The following is a 22,084-nucleotide window of genomic DNA, read 5'->3' on the forward strand; positions in this document are numbered from 1 at the left end:
GGGACCTTGCGGGCGCTGCAGGATTTCAGTCCATTGCGGCGTAGTGTGTTACCAGTGGTTTGCTTGGTGACTGTGGTCTCAACTACCTTAAGATCATTAACAAGCTACTCTCGTGTAGTTTGGGGTTGATCCCTCATGATCATCCGATCGGAGCTCCAGACCGAGGCAGATTGATGGTTGTTTTGTATTTCTTCCATTTCCGAATAATCGCACCAACAGTTGTCTCCTTCTCACCAAGCTTCTTGCTGATGGTATTGTAGCCCCTTCAAGCCTTGTGCAGATCTACAATCTTGTCTCTGACATCCTTTGACAGCTCTTTGGTCTTACCCATGGTGGTGGGAGAGGTTGGAATGGAAGATACAGATTATGTGGACAGGTGTTTTATACACCTGACGAGCTGACATTAGGAGTAACTTCTTAAAGTGGCAGGACTAATCTGTGTTCCACCTGGGCACATAACCAATCTGTGGGAGCAAGAATTCTTGCTGGTTGGTAGGGAATCAAATACTTATTTCACTCACTGAAATGCAAATCAATTTCTAACCTTTATATAATGTGTTTTTTTTCTGGATTTTTTGGTTGATATTCTGTCTCTATCCGTTAAAATAAACCTACCATAAAAATTACAGACCCTTCATTTCTTTGTAAGTGGGCAAACTTACAAAATCAGCAGGCGATCAAATAAATATTTTCCCCACTGTAAATAAATAAAACAAAATTGTAATTTGCATTTTTTTATTAAATCTTGCTTTTAAAAATGGCTTTGAGCTGACTTTGGCATCATGTTGAAAATAGGCTTTGTAACTTGGGTTGGTTCAGTGCACTGAAGAATGTCTCTATAGACTAATGGAGGCAGGAATCGCGTTACTCCCACAATGATTGCTGTATTTAGCCAGACTGGACCCTGGGGCTGCTCCCACAGCGTCCCTGTTTATAAATGCCTCAGTGGGGGTTTGAGGAGCAGGGTGGGGGTGAGGACCTCCTTGACTGCCTCTTTATACAGAAGATGACCCACCAGGTTTGATTCGCCATGAAGGCGTTCCAGGTCTACCTGTTGATTCCTCTGTGCTCAACAGACCTGTAATGTGATCGGCCCACCACTGCCAAGTTACTGACCCAGACAAAGACAGCCACTGTCAACTGGAAAATGAGGGTCAGTCTTTTAATTTAGAAGGCAAGACAGAAAATATACTTTTACTACTTTTTAATGTTGAACTACCATTACCACAAAATAAAACACAAGCACAGCAATTATAAAATGTGATATAATTTATAATACGTAGTTCTGTCAGGACCACTATCGTCAAAATGATAGATACTTAGCATAAAGTTTGGTTTGGTGGTATGGTTCTGTTCTGGGCAAAAACCTCCCTGCCCATCCATGCAGCCTGTTATGAATGAGCAGGGAGAGCAGCAATAATAACCGAACAGATCAAGGCAGATATCATTAATGTACTTAATGATATTTAAGTGTAACACTTTATTCAAGATAAAGGAGTCTGATTAGCAAGGAATATCAGAAAGCCAAGTCCTGACTGTGGCGAAAGGAGGAGCTGGGGATGACTCACGTGACCTGCCAGAACTAACGCTAACACTTAATTTATGGTAGTTTTGAGCTTGCATATACATTTCTTTATAAAAGTATCAATAAACTGCACATTTGACAGATTTTATCCCTAAAAGTAATATATTTAAAAATCACTTATTTCATATTAAGTATAGTTCAAATCTATTAACATATTTACTGACATATTGCTCGAGACTTACTGATATAAAAATTATAATGAAACTTTATTTGGAGAACTACTTGTGCACAATGCACATTTCTTATTATTAAGCCTAAAATGTGTGTTTTAATGTCACTACTGATGAGGATTGTATGATCTTTGAATAATATAAGTGTTTAATGCAAGATATTTAAAGGGGTCATATGATTATTTTGTGCATTTGGTGTAATAAAATGTGTTTATGTGGTTTAAGATTCAAAAAACACATTATGTTCCACATACTGTACATTATTAATTCTCCTCTATGCCCCGCCTTTCTGAAATGCATCGATTTTTACAAAGCTCATCGGTCTGAAAAGCGAGGTGTGCGTGAACATTTGGGCGGCGTTATGCAAATCTTCCCACATTGCGTGCTGGAACGAACCGTTTTAGGTAGGCATGGTTGACTCTTAACTTTTATAAAGAATATCTCTTTGGATTTGAGACTTTAGTCTTTGCAACTTTACAGATCTTCTTTATGCACCAAGAGCTTGTAACACTCCAAAGAGAAAGGAAAAATTGAAATCGCATCATATGACCCCTTTAAAGTGTACCTAAAGTTTACTTGCAATAGTTCCACTTTAGCACAATCAAATACACTTCAGTATATCTTTAGTTGGACCTCGGCACTACTTCCACACAATAAAATTGCATTAAGTACAAAATTAGTAGTTCCAATTACCAGTATCGTATATTAAAAGTACAATTAAGGGTTAATTTTTATTTTTAAGTACATAAATATGTAAATGTATTTGTAGTATACTTAGCATTAAAAAATGTATTTCAAATACAGTTTAGTTTATTTATTTTTCACTAGGGATATGTGAGAATTTATGGTAATTTTGTGCTTACATACACATTTCTTTACAAGTTCATTTCAATTAAACAACTGGAAATGGATTAATTGGGCTGGATAAACAGGCAATGAGTGTACAGCATACACAGGAACCTTCAATAGTTAAAAAGCATCTCTGGAAGCACCCAAAGACTTTGAAGAAGCTAAAGTATAAGATGGGTTTAATCTGTTATTTTTTTTTGTCAATATAGTCCCCTGTGTAAATAACACAAATGATAGTATGTTAATTCATTAACAAATATTATATTTTAGTTTTGATGAAAATAATATAAAAGTAATATAAAAGAATACAAATAAGTAGGTGTGTCCAAACCTTCGACAGGAAGATTTATAAAGCAGCACATTTTCAAATTAGATTCCAGACTATTTCATTATTCCAGAGGAAATGGAAATGTTCCTTTTAAAAAGATCCCACAAGTTTCAAGTTGAATATGTCTGTGGAAAAGGAAGCGGCAAGCCCCATGTTTGTGCAGTGAAAGTAGGCCAGATCGGGTGGGTAATTGAAGTGTGAGACAATCATTTCTCTTTTCCATTCATGTGTAGGACAGAAGGAGGACACATGATTAACCACACAAACAAAAGTTTTCTCTCTCTCCATTCTGTACACCAAAATATTGTGGGCGTTTTTCTTTGAGCTGAATATTACATTTAAATACTCATTATTCATCATCTTAACCGGCAGAAGAACCTCTTGACAGTGACTGATTTACATTTGTATACAGTGGACTGGTGACATTAATATCTGATGATGGATCTATTTAAATGCTGCTTTACAAAAAACAATCACAACCCTGCAAATACACAGATAAAAAGTAAACTGTACAGCTATGCGCCAAAAAGAACTGTACCATATGGTGACTAGCACACACACACACGCGAACACACACGCGCACACACGCGCACACACGCGCACACACGCGCACACACACACACACACACACACACACACACACCAGAGAGTCTGACGCAGAGTCACATCAGGACATATTGTCACTGTTACCATGGTTTCTCTCTCTTACGCAAACACATTCACACATTTTACTAGATATAACTAGATATAGACAATCCTCAGGCACTAGATAACCTAAATACGGGTTTCTAAAACATATTAGCACAAAGGACCCCTTTCATAACCCCTAACTGTCTGAGGACCCTATAAGTCGGTGTGATTTCAATTTCCCAATTTTCAAATTCTAACTGAAGTACTAGTCAAAATCCTAAAGAGAGATCCACCAATCAGAGTAGCCGCTGTTACTATAGAAACTGCAAATGATTTCATCAATTCTCTCACACTCTCAACTTTGCAAAATCTTAAAATATATATATATATATGGAAAAACAGGACTGCAGTGTTGTTTTTATACTTATAGAACCGTTATAGAGGACTGAGGCAGGATCTGTCGAAAATACAGCAATCTCTAGAGTAAAAAATGCAAGCATTTACATGTGTGTGCCTGTAATAATTAATTACCAAGACTGAATCTCAATCTATCCATGCATGCAGGCCCAAAGACATTTAACAGCACAAACACTGTGCAAATGTAGGTTTTCTATGACTAAACGGGGTGATTTAATGAATGAAATGTGCGAGCACTGCACAGCCCAGCTGCACTATGGATGTCATGTGGGTTCACAGGCTCTACTGTATTAGATTTGACAGGCCGTCTCTGCAAGCTGAGCCCAGGGGTTGGCAGAGGAACAGCGGCCCCAGTGACCTTCTGTGCCCTGAGCGTAACACTCCTTCTGAGTAGCAGCCGGGTTTCTGCTCTGCATCCAATCACAGCTAAGCAACAGTCAGCCGAGCGAGTCCCTCCACCCCATGGGAATAACAAATTACAAATTAGACCGCTTTAATATCTCAACTGTTTCTCCTAGACATCAATGAGATTAAACTGAGAGCAAATAGAGACTTCTGCTTAAGATTTTTCTCCTGAGAAACCTGAAAAGAGCTCAGTAAGATTATGTCTCCTCTAGAGTTCAGAAAAGATCTCAACAATGTCGCCAACTGTGTGCCATTAAAACCAAGAGATTTCAATGTGAACTATATTTCTCATCAAATTGTTCCAAAGAGCAAATGATTCTCATTTGTGTCTATTTTTTAATTCCCCTAAGAAATTTAAGAGAAAGATCTAAGGAAAAAGGGTTTTATTAATTGAAGTGTGCATACATTTATTTTTTATTTTTTTCTATTTTGAGCCATTTTAGGACCACAGCTGAAGATAATGAATTTAATGAATGAATCTGATCATTTAAATGCATGTAAACCCTGATGTCTTATCCATTTACAAAAAACAATCATGTAAAAATGTCAAAGTAAAATTCATGGTCCATTTTAAAGATACATTAAACATGAATTTTACATTGACATGGATAATACAACTGTGTTAACAAATTAAAATGAGCAGATTCATTAATTATCTTTAGCTGTGGACTAATTAAATATAAATACACATTCAAATTTAAATAAATCTATAATAAAACAGCAAGCAAAAGCGTGACAGCGTCATTATTTTTTAAAGGGCAGCCTTCTCCAGAATGAGGACACAAATTTATGTGTGCGGTCATTTGTAAATAACAGTGATAGCATCTATTTTTAGTACAATGGCACATGGCAACTTAACACCATTTACATTGTAAAACAGAAAACATCTAACATGCAATATATGTTTTATATACACATTATCGTTCAAAGGTTTTATGGCTAGTAGGATTTAAACACTTTTATTCAGCAAGAATGCGTTAAATTGATCAAAAGTGACAGTAACGACATTTATAATGTTACAAAAGATTCCTAATTTTTTGAACTTTTTATTTATCATAAAATCTTGAAAAAATGTATCACAGGTTCCAAAAAATATTAAGCAGCACAACTGTTTTCAACATAATAATAAGAAATTTTTATTAAGCACAAAATCATCTTATTACAATGATGACACACTGAAGACTAGAGAAATGGCTGTCGAAAATGTATCTTTTTTTAATCACAGGAATAAGTTAAATTTTAACAATTAATAAAATAGAAACCAGTTATTTTAAACTGTAATAATATTTCACAATATTACTCTTTTTACTGTATTATTGATCATAAATGCAGCCTTGGAAAGCATAAGTGATTCAGAAACATGAAAAATCTTACCAATCCCAAACTTCTTAATGTACAGTGAATTTATATATAAAATAGTATATAATAGTATACATAATAGTATATATTTAGGACAGACCATCTTTTTTACAAAGTCGCATAATGAAACTACTTGCAGCCAACTGATTATGCATGTTAAGCATGTACCAAACAGATAGTAATGGATGCCAGTGATCTAAAGTCTGGAAGACCGTCGGACAAAGTCTTACAAGAATTGAACTAAAAATACAAGTAATACATGCCTAAAGCTGTTATGTTGCCTGACCATCACACCATTGTGTTCATGACTGGGTTGACAGTGTCCCTAAGAAATGCTGTTTTTCTCTTAAGAGTGAGATTGCACTAATGAGGAATTTTCTTGCCATAATTGGATCACTTCTTTAATTATTCATCAAGCCTAAATTATGCCCAATGTTTTATGTGAAAACAGCAGAGCCCTGAGAAAAGCGGCCTGAGTTTATCAAGCAATTATAATAAAAGTTTGGAAAAGACAAATGAAAAGATAGGTCAACGAAACTCCAGAACAAAAAACGAAAAAAACACCATTCAAGCACCTCTCCAAACACATCAGAAGGTATCCAACTCATAACCTCCCCTGGAGATGCTTCAAACTCAAGAAATTTTCCATAACCTCTCTTTGAGAGTCCTCTCAGGACAATCATGCAACATTTGAATAATTTTCAGTTAAACTTCTCACTAAGAGACTGGGTGGCGCCTGCCTCACATTAAACAAGATTGACCCGCTTTAATATAGCACTGAAGAGAGGAATGTGCAGAGTAGCAACTGTTACAGCTTCATCAGAATCATGAAGGTTGAAATCCCAGGAGGTTTGTACATGAGGAGACATGCCCATCTCCAGGCAGCCAGGCATGTGCTGTGGAATCTTTAATAAAGAGCCAGCCAGCTGAATGCATAAAGCTGAGGAACATCAAACACTCTATTCAGTTTGTCGTCGCTATCCTGGAGCTCCTGCTTTTGTACAATTCTGCTGTATTTCTTCCTGGAGTGTACACTTGTCTACAATATGTCTTTGGGTACATGGTAACTTTAGGAAAGAAAGAATAATTACAAGCTCAGAAGTGTCCATGTTGAGGACTTTTATTGAAAAGATCATCAGTTTTGAGTTTACGTTGGATTATTTAGGCTCTGTTCCAAAACCTACTAAGCTGCTTTTGCTGTCTGCTACCTGCGTTTTAAGTGGCACCTCGTAAGTGACCAGTTTGGAAGGCTTCCACAAATAGAGACGTAATTCATAACTGATTTTAATAGAGCTTGATGATAGCATGTTGCTAAAGTTAAGACTTAGATTTTCTATAGTTATCATCCTTGTGTGAATGGGCCTTTAGTGTGTTAATGCAAGCACACATGCACATTCAGACAAACACAAAAACTTACGTGATAATGAAGGTGGTGGTGAGTAACAGCGTGGTCAGCAGTCCTCTAAGGCAGTCTGCGTTCTTCCGCTGTCTCTGGTGCATCTCTCCTCCGCAGTTATCACAGCAGCGGCACAAACAAAAGAGAAGCCCCACCAGCGGTAGCAGCACGGTGAACAGCAGGCCCAGTGCCGCACACACCACAAAACCAAGCTCATAATAAATCACCTGCACACAACACAAAGTTACATAGATTAGAAATTCTAACATGATCAATAAATGCAAACAAACAGAGTTATTTTTTGAGATGGTTTCCTTGATGCAGTTTAAGCCTGGTCTGCAATGAAGTTCAGGTAAATAAATCTCAGTTATGGCTTAATTTGCATCCAGGGAACCATCCAAGTTATACAGGTTTAAAGTTTAGGTTTAGTTCTGTGGGTAAAAGGAAGGAAGGAGAGCCATGTGTGATTATTTTAGAACTACAGTAACACTAGTGAGCACTACATGCACAGAAATTAAAGGAGTAGTTCACCCAAAAATGAAAATAGCTGAAAATGTACTCATCCTTTGGACATCCAAAATGTAGATGAGTTTGTTTCAAGCAATATTGTGGATAAAAGACTTACATTTTAGCCAGAAGCGATAGTTTGAAGTTAAAAATAGCCTAATGATGTATTTGTTTAAAACAAACTCGCAACTTTTCACTTCACAAGATGTTAATTGATGGACTGAAGTCGTGTTGATTATGCTGTGATGTTTTTAATCAGCTGTTTGGACACTCATTCTGACGGCACCCATTCACTGCAGAGGATCCACTGGTAAGCAAGTGATGTAATGCTAAATTTCTTCAAATCTGTTCCGATGTAGAAACAAACTCATTTACATCTTGGATGGCCTTAGGGTAGGTAGATTTTCAGCAGATTTTTATTTTCGGGTGAACTGTTCCTTTAAATTATTATCACCCGTTTTTTAAAGGAACACTAAGGTATATTTAAATGAGCTACAAAATATTTTCACGGTTCATATTTAAAAAAAAAATGCAACAAGACATGGAGGCCTTTGTGCTCTTTTTCAAGTAAAGCAAATATCCTTGTCTCCAAAGCCTTCCATTAAAAGGGCTTTTGAAGTGAGGGAAATTAAACCGTGCTCTGCAAAATTTCCATGCCGTATGTAACATGATGGAATAATGTTAAATGCTTTTTCCATATGTTGCCATTGAATCCATTTGCATTATGGACACTTCTGAATGAGCAGGGCTGTCCTCCGGCTAGCCTGTGGATAAGCTTAATCCACTGAATAAACCAGAGGCTTTGTCTGTCACCGAATAACCTCGCTTCTCCTCAAGGGTAGAGCCTTTCCATATTAAAATTCTCTAAAAGTGGTTTTAAAAGCTAATTTCCCCTCATGCCTATGCGAGTAAGAACTGAAAGTCTTCTTGGAAATGACACAAAAGCTTAGAAGCTAAGACTTTTAAGGAGGACTTCACACATATAGCACTTAGGGCATGAGGTTATTGACCATTCTACTATGAATGGTCATTCCCTCTCACTGACCGTCTGATGTGCTTCTCTCGTATCAGCATATATAAGCTTTAGACAGGTTCATCTAGGAATAACATCATTCCTGTTATCGTAGTTACACTCCTCTTACTAGGTCATGGCTGAGCTAAAAATTGCAGATAGCTTAAGATGAGGAAATTTGTGTATCTGTGATTATCTTACCAATTACAGAGATGAAATTGAAATTTAATACCTTTTAATACAGGATGGCCAAGAAAAAAGTGAAATGAACATATTCCCAGTTTTAAAACTGTACTAAAAGTGTAATGTTTATCTAGATCATTTAAATCAATGTAATGTTCCTAGCGTTCCACAAGGATGACATAACCACAGTCAAGATTAGACTGGAGAGTAACACTGAAACAGACATGAACGGCTGGGCTTTGAACGGGTTAGGTGCGTGCAACTAAGGAATGAGGGTTGTCAGACTTGGGTCTGGTTTGGCCCTTGACACTTCTAGCAGGACACACACATTACCTGTAGCGTCAGAACAATGTTTTCTGGCTGGGAGGTGCCAGATGATGATAGGCATGCAGAACAGCAAAAACAGAAAAAAATGAAGAACAGATGGTAAGCAAAATCAAATAAACAGTCAAACAAATGGCAAATAAAATCACTTAAGAACTAGGAAGAGCACTTTTCATCTGTTCTGGGAACCAGACCCATTTTGACAGTCCCAGATATTGAGTGAATCATGGATTTGGCCGACACTCACATACATATCCAGTTCTCCATATTCTTAAGTGTTTCAAGAGCAAAACAGAATAAAACTGAAAAGAGTGAGTGAATGATTATAGACTGATATTTGACCATTTTGAAATCATCGTTTTTCATCCTTATGAATTTTAAGCTTAAACTTAAATTACTAAATTAAGTGATGATCCTTTAATATAAAAATATACAAAATTAAATTATATCTATATGTATTGCATATATAGTTTGTGGTTGGCATTTTTTCATGTTTTTATGAGAAGTCTCTTATATTCACCAATACTGTCTTTTTAGAATCAAAAATAGAGTATTAAAATATTAAAATAACTGTTTTCTATTTTAATATAGTTGAAAATGTAATTCATTCATGTGATGGATTTTTATTCTAATAAAAAGCTGAATTTTGATTCTAATATGCTGATTTGGTGCTCGAGAAACATGTCACATTTGAAAACAGTAGTGCTGCTGGCTGAACAGAGTTCAAAGGAAAAACATTGATTTGAAATGGACATTTTTGGAACAATGTAAGTTTTAAATGCCACTTTTGATCATACAATGTGTCCTTGCTCAATGAAAGTATTAATTTATTTCAAAAATGAAAACTTACAGGCCCAAAACTTTAATATAACATAATATAATATAATATAATATAATATAATATAATATAGGGCTATTTTCTGATAAACAGATATGGTAAATTGAGGTGGCTGTGTATCTCTGAACTCACATTTCCTCTAACCATCACAAGAAATGTCGGTGAAACTGATTCATTAAGTTTTGCCCCAAATGTTTGTTTGTTCCCAGGAGTAAGATGCTGAAACTTCAAAGCAAGAGCTGTTGTTTAATTAAACTCTGTTATTAAAAAGCAACAAATAGTTTCTTCCTCTGTTTACTACAGGCTATAATGCCAAAAGCAATTAACAGCTCTTCCAGAATAAGCGCATAATAGGGTAAGGCTCTCTCCTTGGCTTTCAAACGCAATTAAAATATTGTTTCATAATAGATGCGCTGAGACATTGTCCCTGCAAATGAACTACGGTGGCGGAGCACGTAATCACACAGAGGTTCAGGTAGGCACAGTCACATGCACTTACCTTCTGGTACTCGGATTGTATGGCTCCGAATTTATCCTTTGCCACTCTAATGACGAGATCTGCAATGACAGGAGAAAACAAAGTCAGCATACTGCAGCCTCTTACAGTGCCACCACGTCAGAACAGGTTACGTAATGTTATTCAACATCCAGCTGAAAAAAACACCAACAACGAGCCCACTGTGGATGAGCGTAACCCTTCAGTACGGGTTCAGTGTTTAGCCCCCAGCTGCCTCCACGATCACAATTACCACAATCTTCAGAGAAAATATTATCTGTCTTCATACAAACAGACATCACAAAGTTTCCTTGGGGAGCGTCTTTGCAATGTTTAGTTGAGTATGTGAGCTTCTGTATAAATGTGCTGATAAAAGTTGCATTATAATGCATTAAACATAAGATTTGGATTACGAGCAATGACAAATCAAATGCACATTATTAGAATTGCAATAGAGAAGGAAGTTGTGCTCTGTTACGTAAAAATTTGTGCATTGTATTCAAAAACAGAGATAAAGTTCAGTTAGGGATAGCACAAGGGGGAGGTGAGACCACTTGTAAAAATGTGAAATATCGCTCAACATGTCATCTGAAAAACAAAAACAATTTATGATTGTTAGATTTTAAGATTTCAGTCTTCCCCCATCTGAGTGGACAGAAGCAGTACCTAGAAAACAACTGTCTGGGGACATTTCCATGATGGTCACAAAGTGAACTGACTTACCTTAAAGGGATAGTTCACCCAAAAATGAAAATGTTGTCATCATTTATTCACCTTTAAGTTGTTCCAAACCTGTATGAGTTTCTTTCTTCTGTTAAACACAAAATAAGATATTTTGAAGAATGTTGGTAACAAAACAGTTGCCGGTAGCCATTGACTTTCCATATGGAAGTCAACATCATTAACATCATCCACTCACAAACCCCAGATTGGGAAACCTTAAAGGGACTTTGGTTTAACTCTGAATTGATTCTGCTCCAGAGTATCTCTTTCACAGAAAACGACTCTCTACAGATTCACTCTACAGGTTCAGGTTTTCCATTCCCATAGCACCATAGTCTAATAACCACCAGCATACAACATATAAATCCACAAACAATACAACATCACAAACAACAGGTGCAGTGATGGCAAACATCCCAACACACTGAAGGATCAGTCTCCTGTCCTATAGCTCATCACAGAAAAAGAGCAAATATGTCTTTCACATCCCATCATAAATAAAATAGCAGAATATCAACAACGCAATGGGAATGTGATTTCATATTTTAATGATAGTGTAACTAAACTGACCCTATAAAAATGAACAACTAAATATATTTGAGATTTTTTTGTCTTTGTGATCTGTCATGAGAATGCAATAATATGCAGAGCCTCTTCTTATTTTACAGACACTCTTCTCAAACAACCTGTCATATAGAGTCACATCCTAAAATGTTTACTCATTAAATGTCCAGTTTCAAACAGAAATATGTCACATTTGTAGTAGGCCACATTTCTATTAAAAGCCTAGTATGTTGAAAACATCATAAGGAAAAAATGAGGTACATCCTCCATTTGCTACATTGCAGGGGTTTTTGGTCCTTTAAAGAGTAGCAGAGAATCAGTAATGTACTCAACAAAATGTTAGAATTTTCATAAGTATGTTATTATCTATTCATTCACAGGAAATAGTCAATATGGCTATTTTTGAAACGCTCAGGCCTCTAAACAAAACTAATATATATATTTTAAATAATCATCACTGTACCTGTAACAAGTCTCTTATTTTTGCAATAATATGGGTCTAATTGGCTTCATGCATTTTCTACAGAGAAATCCAAAGGGTCCTGAAGGTCTACTCATCTTCAAAGGCAGGCAGAAGCAGCAAAGTTTAGCGGATCATCGTATATGGCCATGAAAAAACATCACCAGTCACTGCATTAGCCTGTCTAGCTATATTTTGCTGGTCCCTATAAGTCCCTAGTTAATTAGCATGACCTTAATTCAAGGAAATATGCCTTTAATAAAATCCCTCAGCACACAATTGCCTTACTTTTGCATCATATCCAACAATGAGGAATTAATTATACCGGAAGCAATGACTTTCTCAAAGAAATTTGCAGTCCTCAGTCATCATGTCCAACTTTTTTTTCCCATTAGCCATAATTAGCCACATTTGGCATAATTAGCCATATACATATATATATATATATATATATATATATATACAGTATATATACACTGTACACACACATATTTTTTCAATTGATTAGTCACATTATTGCAATATAATTACGTTCCAGGGTGTCCTACATGTAAAATCAATTTTGAATTGCTTTTGATTCTTTTTAGAAGGACCTTTTTGTCTTAAATTTGTCTACAACCAAAAGATACTTCATTATTTTATGCTGGTCAAGCATATAATCAAAATGACCAAGCAAAAAGCATTTTACCACACACACAGATAGCGAGAGAGTTCAGTGGTCTGTGGGCAGATTGGATTGTGGGTAAGGAATCAGTGGGGCATATTCCTCCAGCTGTTTCTTCCAGAAAACTCCAATTCTCAGCAAAAAAGAGGACAAAAAGGATGAGGAGTGCAGAGAGGAGAAAAAGAAGATCAGCGTGGAGATGTGGAAACAGAGGAGTGGAGAAGAGAGAGATGAGTTGATTAGAAAAGAAAGGGTTTTAAGCATGTCTCTTCTTATCCTTCAACGATCAATTGGGGCTGTCGCATACTATAGTTTGCCTTTAACACACTCACAAGTAAACACACAAGCACACACACATACAGAAGCATATACTTTATCCAGAAACTGTCTAGCATTTACAATTGTTATCCAACAAGCCAGCTGACTTCTTAGGGTGCGTTCACACTGACAGCGATTTGGAGTGACAAAACAACTGGAAGTCTTTATTTTCAATGAGAGACAGTGATTTGAGGTGACATGACCGGCAGACACCGTTGGGGATACAACAAGGTTAAGAAAAGTTCAATTTTATGTGATGCAGTGACTTCCAATGCATTTAAATGTTAAATTTTATTTAGACTGAATCAGTAATTCATCTCTTAAAATGTCAAGTAAATGTTTTAGTTTAATAGATAATAACCATCTGAATAGTTACTTTTTAGTGGAAACTCTTTACCTCGGTCTACCCTCCATCCGTCCCACCCACAGCGGCACTCAGACAGTGTCCAAGAACTTCAAAAAGGCTAAACAAACTGTGCTCGCAGTTTCTCAGGCCCAATCTATTTTCTCATGGTCCTTTGTGAGTACCTCTTCTCGTTTCTATCTCTCTGACCTGGTTTGATTGGCTGTGCTTTCATTCATCTAACAGGAAGTAAATAAACTCAGGGCTCAGCGGTAAACAAAAGAGGGGCCAAAGGCACTGAGTGACTCAAAATACCAGTGCAGAGAAGCACAACTCAGTGGACACTGCTACTCGCTTCATTTCTTGGGGATTACTTGCGGTACCCTGAGGTGATGACACAAGCTGGTATGTTTTTCTATACTTGAGAGGGAAATCAATACTTTTATTCAACAGGGATACACTGTATTGATTAAAAGTGACATTAAAGACATTTATAATGTTACAAATGTTATTGTCCTCATTTGTAAGTGTAATTTTTTTTATTTTTTTTTGTAAATGTACAAAAAAATTATATTTAAAATAAATGCTTATATTCATCAAAGAATTCCCAATAAATGTGACACGGTTTCCACAAAAATATAAAGTAGCGCAACTGTTTTCAACATTGATAATAACAAATGTTTCTTGAGCCACAAATCAGCATATTAAAATGATTTCTGAAGGATCATGTGACACTGAAGACTGGAGTAATGACTGCTAAAAATTCAGCTTTGCCATCACAGGAATAAATTGCATATTAAAATATATTAAAATAACAGTTATTTGAAAAATTATAATAATATTTTACAATTTTACAATTTTTATTGTATTAATGACCAAATCAAATTCAGCTTTGGTGAGCATAAGAGATTTGTTTTAAAAACATTAAAAAAGTTTAACAATCCCAAATTCAGTTTGGCATTTCAAGTTTGTTTCATTTAAAAAATCCCACGAGGCTGTTCAGTGTTATGTTTTAATGAAAATGGTTCTATTAGTATCCACTGTTATTAACATCACTCTTAAAGGGATAGTTCACCCATTAATTACTCACCCTCATGTCATTCCAAACCTGCAAGACCTTTGTTCATCTCCGGAACTCAGATTAAGATATTTTTGATAGAGTTTTCTGACCCTGCATACTGTAGACAACAAAGCAACTACCACATTCCCTGAAAGGTAGTAATGACATCATTAAAATAGTCCACGTGACATCAGTGGTTCAACCGTAATATTATTAAGCTACAAGAATACTTTTTGTGCGCTAAAGAAAACAAAAATAACAACAATTTCTTCTCTTCTGTGTCAGTCTTCGACATGCATTCATGAGAGTACCACGACGTGTGTGCGGTGCTGCTGATGCAGGAGCCGGCATTCTAACGTAGAACGTCCATCTCTCTTAGTTCATCGTCTGTATATTCTTGTTCGAATAAGCAAGGCTGGGCAAATTGCAAGTCATCCTCTCTGTGTTGAAATCTTCAGACATGTTTACGAAGACTGTTTTATGTTCAGTGTGCGTCATCTTCTGCTTGTAAACAAGGCGCAGCACATCCGGGATCAACGTCAGAACGCCAGCTCACATGGGCTATTTTAATGATGTCCTAACCACCTTTCTGGGCCTTGAACATGTCAGTTACGTTGTTGTCTATGCAGGGTCAGAAAGCTCTTGAATTTCATCAAAAATATTTTAATTTGTGTTCCAAAGATGAACGAAGGTCTTACAGGTTTGAAACGGCATGAGGGTAAGTAATTAATGACAGAATTTTCATTTTTGGGCAAACTATCCCTTTAATGAAGCGGTAAATCCTATGATAGGCCAAATCGTTGAACAAAAGTGTCCTTTGATCCGGCTCTGGGTAGCAGAAAGGTACAGCAGAAGGTTGCTCTAAATGTGGCTTTGTTAGTAATCTGACAGAATTACATGTGGTAAATGATGAACATCTGATTGTGTCTTTGCATGTCCATGCGGGTTTGTTGTTCATCCACTAGCATGCAATGATTGCCACAGGCCTTGTGTGCTGACACAAATTCCTGCACATCATAGTCATGTTTACTAAGCTATAATCAAGATGTTTGTTTCACGTTAATAGCTCCATTCCACTTTCTCTCTATTATGGCTGGTTTAGATTCTTTAACAGACAGTTGTTTATAGCAGTGGTTCTCATTTTTTGTCATGCTCCCCATTGAAACTGTTGGCAGTACTTTTTGTCGATAGGCCTTAGGTGTTCTCTTAAGTTTTTCTGTTAAAAAATGAATTAAATGATCATTTTAAAGATTTAATTGATAAAGATGTCATTTCAAATATATGAAAAATATAGAACATAATACAAATATAGATAATAATATATTTAAATATATATAATAATACAAATATAATTATACTTTTTTTCATCAATGGAATGCAAAAAAGCAGATGAATAAGGAATAAAAGGTTAGAGTATCAACATAAAAGTATATACATTTACATTTACGTTTAGTCATTTAGCAGACGCTTTTATCCAAAGCGACTTACAATTGGGGGATACATAAAGCGATTCTTCTTAAAGAGGCAAACAGACACAGGAATATATACGACTTACATACGATTCCAAGTTTTATGAAGCCATACAATAGCTCTGTGCGAGGAACATAATTAATTTTGTTGAGTCTTTATTTATTATTATTATTTTTTTTACATAAGTGCAGCATAGTAAGTGCACTAGACAACATAAGGAGGAGAAGAAGAAAGGTGCACATACTTCATTGGATTTTGTGTGCATCTTCTACACAGCTAATTTGAACATAAGGAAGTGTGCAGCCCACACTTTAAGAACCACTTCATTACAGATCAATTTGTGTCCTGAATAAAATAGGGCACCTTGTGGCACATCACATAAGCATGTATTAATTCTAATCTTGTAATGGCACGCATCACGTTCTTTCATCAGGGCAAACTTCTCTTTGATGCTGCCATTTTGTCTCCATCCTCCACGGCTCTCGTTCCTTCCTCCTCTCATCCTCCCAGCAGGATGCACTCTCACACCCACGACTATGCTTTTGAGATGTTTCTTGGCTAGTGCAGAAGAGAGAAAGAGATTTCCTTTAGAAGTATGCCACTCTTTTTTTTTTTTTAAGTAAAAAACCCCACCGTATTTTCATAAATATTTCATCATGAGATCTCCCCAAGGTGGCTATGGAGATAAGCAGCCTTGAATACATTTGTAAGCCACATCACCTCACATTATCATGGCATGCCAGAGATGTGAAACTCTCTAAGGGTTTTTACATCTCATCAGTTAGACCTAAGACTAATATCTGTCAAGAGAAAGAAAGTGATTACAAATGCCCTTTTGGGGCATAAGTCTTCTGAAACGTTCTATGAAATAGCTGAAATGAAGGAAAGAATGATATGTTATCAGGCTACGGCAATAAAGATCAATCTGATGCAAGGAACACGCTGAAAATTTTATGTGCTAGCTCTGCTAATGTTTAAATTATTATCTAGCTGAAGGCAGTTGGCTAAATAATAACTAAACCCTCTTACTCGAAGACTGTCAGTTCGTCTCTGTGCATTTGAATCGCAATTAGTAAACATTTTCAAGTGAATTTAATTAAGAGGTCAGTGTAAAGTTACCCATGGAAAAGACCCTTTATGGTGGCCATAACATTGTCAGGCAGCTATTTTCCATCTAGACAACAGGCATTCAAGAACATCTGTCCTAAACCTAAAAACTACAGTCTAAGATCAGGGGCGTTGCTAGGCAGGACGATATACCGGTAGACACGATTAACCAGTAGAAATTTGTCAACCGCTAGAGAATTTGAACTATCGTTTCTATTGCGGTTACATGCTCACACGACGTTGCTGTGCTATTTGGTCACAAAAACGTATGCTTTCACTTAAAAAACACGTGTAACAGTATATTGGATCGGGGCAGCTCTTAAAGTGACAACAGTCTTGTAATTAGTTTCTTGTTCTTATTCAATCACTGACTGTTTACTTGTCTTCAGTGAGCTTGAGGGTTTTTTTTGGTGATACTGACACTGGTGACAAGAATGATTAAATTTCTATGGTATCAAAAATGTTTATATCATAAAGACCTTATTTAAAGCAAAAACAACTACATTGTGATATATATTGTTACCGTGAAATAAAACGACTCATATCATCATATAAGATTTTGGTCATATCGCCCACCCCATGACATCATTTTTTCCTGATATTATTGATTTATTTTCAATCAAGTCGTGTTTTGTCTTTCAGCAATCAGAGCGGGCGATGCCAGATTCGCAAATGAATTACTCATTTGATCTAATTGGTCAAACATGTTTACAAAAAGGTCAGTTCACCTTTTAGACAGTTCACTCATGCTCTGGATCATTTGCAGTGGTTTCTAATGTGATATTTTATGAGGACACAAAATTAGCAAATGTCTTGTATCGTTTGTCAACGACAAAGCAGCTCTTTATTGCATGTGCAGCTTGTCAGTGACTCTGTACTGGAGGTAAAGATGATTTATATCAGTTTATATCTAAAACAGTATTTAAAAAAAGAATATCAAAATAAGGGCACACTTTTTGTTGGGGATCTGAGCCCTTTTACTGATGAAAAGCAAGAAACGCCCCTGTCAAAATTACAGTTTAATGCCATGTCAAATCAGCACTCAAAGGACCTATTTACACTTGCCACTTTATGCATTTTCTCTGATTAGGCGGTCATCTGATTTGTTAAAACTGTTCCATTTACTCTTGGCCTCATAAATGTGTCTCGCATCACCAAAAGCAACAGCCATGTACTGCATTTTATTTATTATCAGCTGATTTCAGGATCAAAGACTGCAACAGCTGAGAGAGCGTCAACCGCACTGCTGAGAGAATTTAGAGTTCACCACTTTTAATGAAGAAGACTATATTTTGAGCTTCAGGAAGCGATGCTGAACAATGAGTTTCATTTGTGGCAGTCTGTGCAGCTGCTTGCTGAAGAGAGATGCTCATCTCCGGCAGGCCATATCTGTGGAGAAGCGTGTTGCAGTAGGTATTTGGCCCTTATTGTTTTGCAGTTTTGTAAATTGCATGTGGCTTCAAAAATCAGATGTGTTTACACTTGTCCAGTTGTGTCTGGAAAGCATCTAAAATCACCTCCTGAAGTGGTTTGTGTGACTAAACTACAATCTGTCTCAATCACGTTTCGGAGGGCATTTACACTTAGTCTATCTGATCAGGGAAAATGCATTAAGTGGCCAAGTGTAAATAGGCCTAAACAGTCATGCTCTAATCTCAATGGTTGTGTCTTCACTAGGTTTGATGTCATTGGTTCCCGCATGTTACATGACTGACCACGTTCAAAAGCAGCATGTTTTTTTTGGAACCGAAATATTTTGTAACATTATACATGCCATTACCATCACTTATGATCAATTTAATGTGTCCATGCTCAATAAAAGCATTACTATCTTTAAAAATCTTACTGACCAAACTGCTGACAACTGTTTTTTAATATTTTCTACATATTCAGAATAATTTCTCATTATTTTACACATATTGTAATTGCAAACATGACATTATTCCTGTGGAAGACAAAATGGAGAAGTAAAAGAATAATTTTAGAACAAACTAGGCTCATACTATGTCAACGCTAAGAATGTCCCAAAAGTCCCCAAAGATTTCTGAGAGGCATTACTATTATTACATGGTTTACAGCCCTAACAGACATCCAAGAGAACTGCATGAATAAGAGGATTATACTGTAAAAAATGCATATCAGAGAGATACATTTCCAAGGGCATTCTGCATTTTGTTCTTGTATCCTGTTTACTGCGCCAAAAGCCTCAGGGAGATGCGTAGAGAGCTAGCGCTGCCAGACGTCTATTGTAAACAAAGCTTTCGGTGCTCAGCAACCAGACTGAGGCATAGAAACTGGCTAAACATGCTGTAAGAACTATATTAAAACATGACGGAGGAAAGACTCAGCTCAACATGCAAAGTTCATCAAAAGATGAGTCTGCCCTTTCTGAATGACATCTTTCTGAATTTTGAAATCTCATAAATGTATCAAATTGAAGAAACATTCTAGTTATTGGAATTTTAAATAAAGAAAATATATATACAGTACAGATGAAAAGTGATTAGATAACATGCACTACCATTAAATAGTGAGGGGTCTTTTTTTATTAAGAAATTAATACTTTTATTCAACAAGGATGCATTAAATTGATCAAAAGTGACAGTAAAGACTGTTTCAAATAAATGCTGTTTTTTAAACTTTATATTCAAAGAATCCTGCAACTATCACAGTTTCCACAAAATTACACAGCACAACTTTTCAACATTGCTAATAATAGTAATTGAGCAGCAAATCACCATATTAGAATGATTTCTAAAGGAAACATGTGACACTGAAAAATGGATTAATGACTGTTGAAAATTCAGATTTGCATCATAGGAATAAATTCCTTTTTAAAATATATTAAAATAGAAACAGTTATTCTAAATTGTAATAATATTTCACAATATTAATGTTTTTAATCAAATAAATGCAGCCTTGGTGAGCATAAGAGACTTCTTTCAAAAATATTTTAAAAATCTTACCAACACCAAACTTTTGAATGGTAGCACATGCCAGCAATTGTTACAAATGTACTTGTTACCATAATGCCAAATTGCAAGTTTTAAGTCTCAAAGATGGAATTGTCAGAGGATTCTTAATTTTAACACTCACACTACAGCAAAAATACTCGTCAAGCTTAATCCTTTTCTGTACACATTGTTCACAATATACAGTCAAACCAAAATGTATTCAGACACCTTCAACATTTCTCACATTATCACAGTTGATTCATTATAGTTTTGAAAATGGTAATAAAATATGTCAAGAAGTCAGAGTTAAACTGTCAGAACAAATTCATCTTGATAATGTCAGATAACTTTGATAGAAAGGTATGTAATGAATTAGGTTGAATAGCTGTCAGCTGCTAAATTTAAGTACACAATTAGATAATACCAATTTAGCTCAACCAATTACCAAGCAATGCTTAATTTTATTCAGTCTGTGGTGTAAAAAGGTTGCATTAGCAATGAAAGAAAAACACTGAAAATGGTAATAAAATATGTCAAGAAGTCAGAGTTAAACTGTCAGAACAAATTCATCTCGATAATGTCAGATAACTTTGATAGAAAGGTATGTAATGAATTAGGTTGAATAGCTGTCAGCTGCTAAATTTAAGTACACAATTAGATAATACCAATTTAGCTCAACCAATTACCAAGCAATGCTTAATTTTATTCAGTCTGTGGTGTAAAAAGGTTGCATTAGCAATGAAAGAAAAACACTTAAGCAAACCATGGTCAAAGTGTCTGAATAAATTTTGGTCCCAAATTTTTATCAATTTTACTGGTAGTCCACTGTATGAAGAATTTTTGGGTATAATATGTCACAGTTTACTTTTTTGATATCCTCACTTACATAAATTAACTATAATGTCCTGCACCCACTCGTAAAAAATAAAATAAAAAATTATATCTGGTGTCTGAATAATTTTTGGTTTGACTGTATAAGGTGACAACTGCTTTCAACAACCAAATTCACTCTTTTGAGTCATCTTATTAGATTTTATCTACACAGTACAGTGTCAAACTGAACAACTACTTTTAACACAGTGATATAATTACCACAATTACCATCACAACTCAACCGACACTCTCTTTTGGACGATGACAGCTCATCTGAGATGCGTGTCTTTCTTCTCTTTGAGGTATTTGCAGTGAAAGCAAATCGCAGAGATGGAGGTACATGTCTTGTCTCATTTGCAAATTTTGATATGGTCTGTCTCGCTCTATCAAAATTGCTTCCACCTGAGCCCTTCGGTGTAGAGGCAGCCTATATGTTATGGTGGAGAGAGTGTACAGCAGCTTACACAAAATACTTATAAACAAAACAGTGGTTTATTAAAAACGATCTAATCTGGTTAATTCACAAATTGCTAATTTGGTCAAACACAGCTAATGCCAGTGTAAGTACACGGTTTAAATTCTACCATCTTTGCACTTATTTTCAGATACAGTTATACAGATACAGCAAATCACTCTCGAGTCATAGAAACCTTATACCATGACTCCACTGACTGGCCGATGGCACCACAAGAACAAGCTCAATCCTAAACCCTTCACTAGCGACTAGCCTGAGCTGTGACACGTAAACATCTGTCGTTAGTGTCTCCGTTATTTGAAAATCTTCAGTTGCAACTTGGTGACATTAGCCTGAGGTTTTTCACACTTGTAGCTTTCACACAAAGAAGAGGATCAGATGCGTTTCGAATATTCACAAGGCTTCAGAATCCCTCGAGACGTCTGCTGTCTATTTAACATGAGTGAACAAGCGTGTCACTTCTCACCACCCTAATGCCATGAAGCCAGTGTTCATGACTTTTCTCATCTACTCCCTGGTGCCTGGTTAGAGTCCCAGAGGGTTACAATCTGTACCTGAACATTAACAATAACAA

General features: G+C 36.1%; 1 protein-coding gene across 13 annotated transcripts in view; it reads right to left on the minus strand.

The window, feature by feature from the left end:
* prom1a (prominin 1a) overlaps positions 1-22,084 on the minus strand; it is a 58,599-nt gene that overhangs the window by 20,740 nt on the left and 15,775 nt on the right. For 9 of the 13 annotated variants that reach the window (XM_016476560.1, XM_016476559.1, XM_016476565.1 and 6 more), the window contains exons 2-4: positions 10,503-10,561; positions 9,175-9,201; positions 7,161-7,366 (exon numbers count right to left, since the gene is read on the minus strand). In XM_016476560.1, coding sequence (XP_016332046.1) covers positions 7,161-7,366; positions 9,175-9,201; positions 10,503-10,561 — 292 coding nt within the window. The remainder of the gene's footprint in view (positions 1-7,160; positions 7,367-9,174; positions 9,202-10,502; positions 10,562-22,084) is intronic. The other 4 variants (XM_016476564.1, XM_016476561.1, XM_016476568.1 and 1 more) reach the window with 1 other exon arrangement.

Source organism: Sinocyclocheilus anshuiensis, unplaced genomic scaffold, assembly GCF_001515605.1.
Source record: "Sinocyclocheilus anshuiensis isolate Anshui unplaced genomic scaffold, SAMN03320099.WGS_v1.1 scaffold328, whole genome shotgun sequence".
NCBI classification, from domain to species: Eukaryota; Metazoa; Chordata; class Actinopteri; order Cypriniformes; family Cyprinidae; genus Sinocyclocheilus; species Sinocyclocheilus anshuiensis.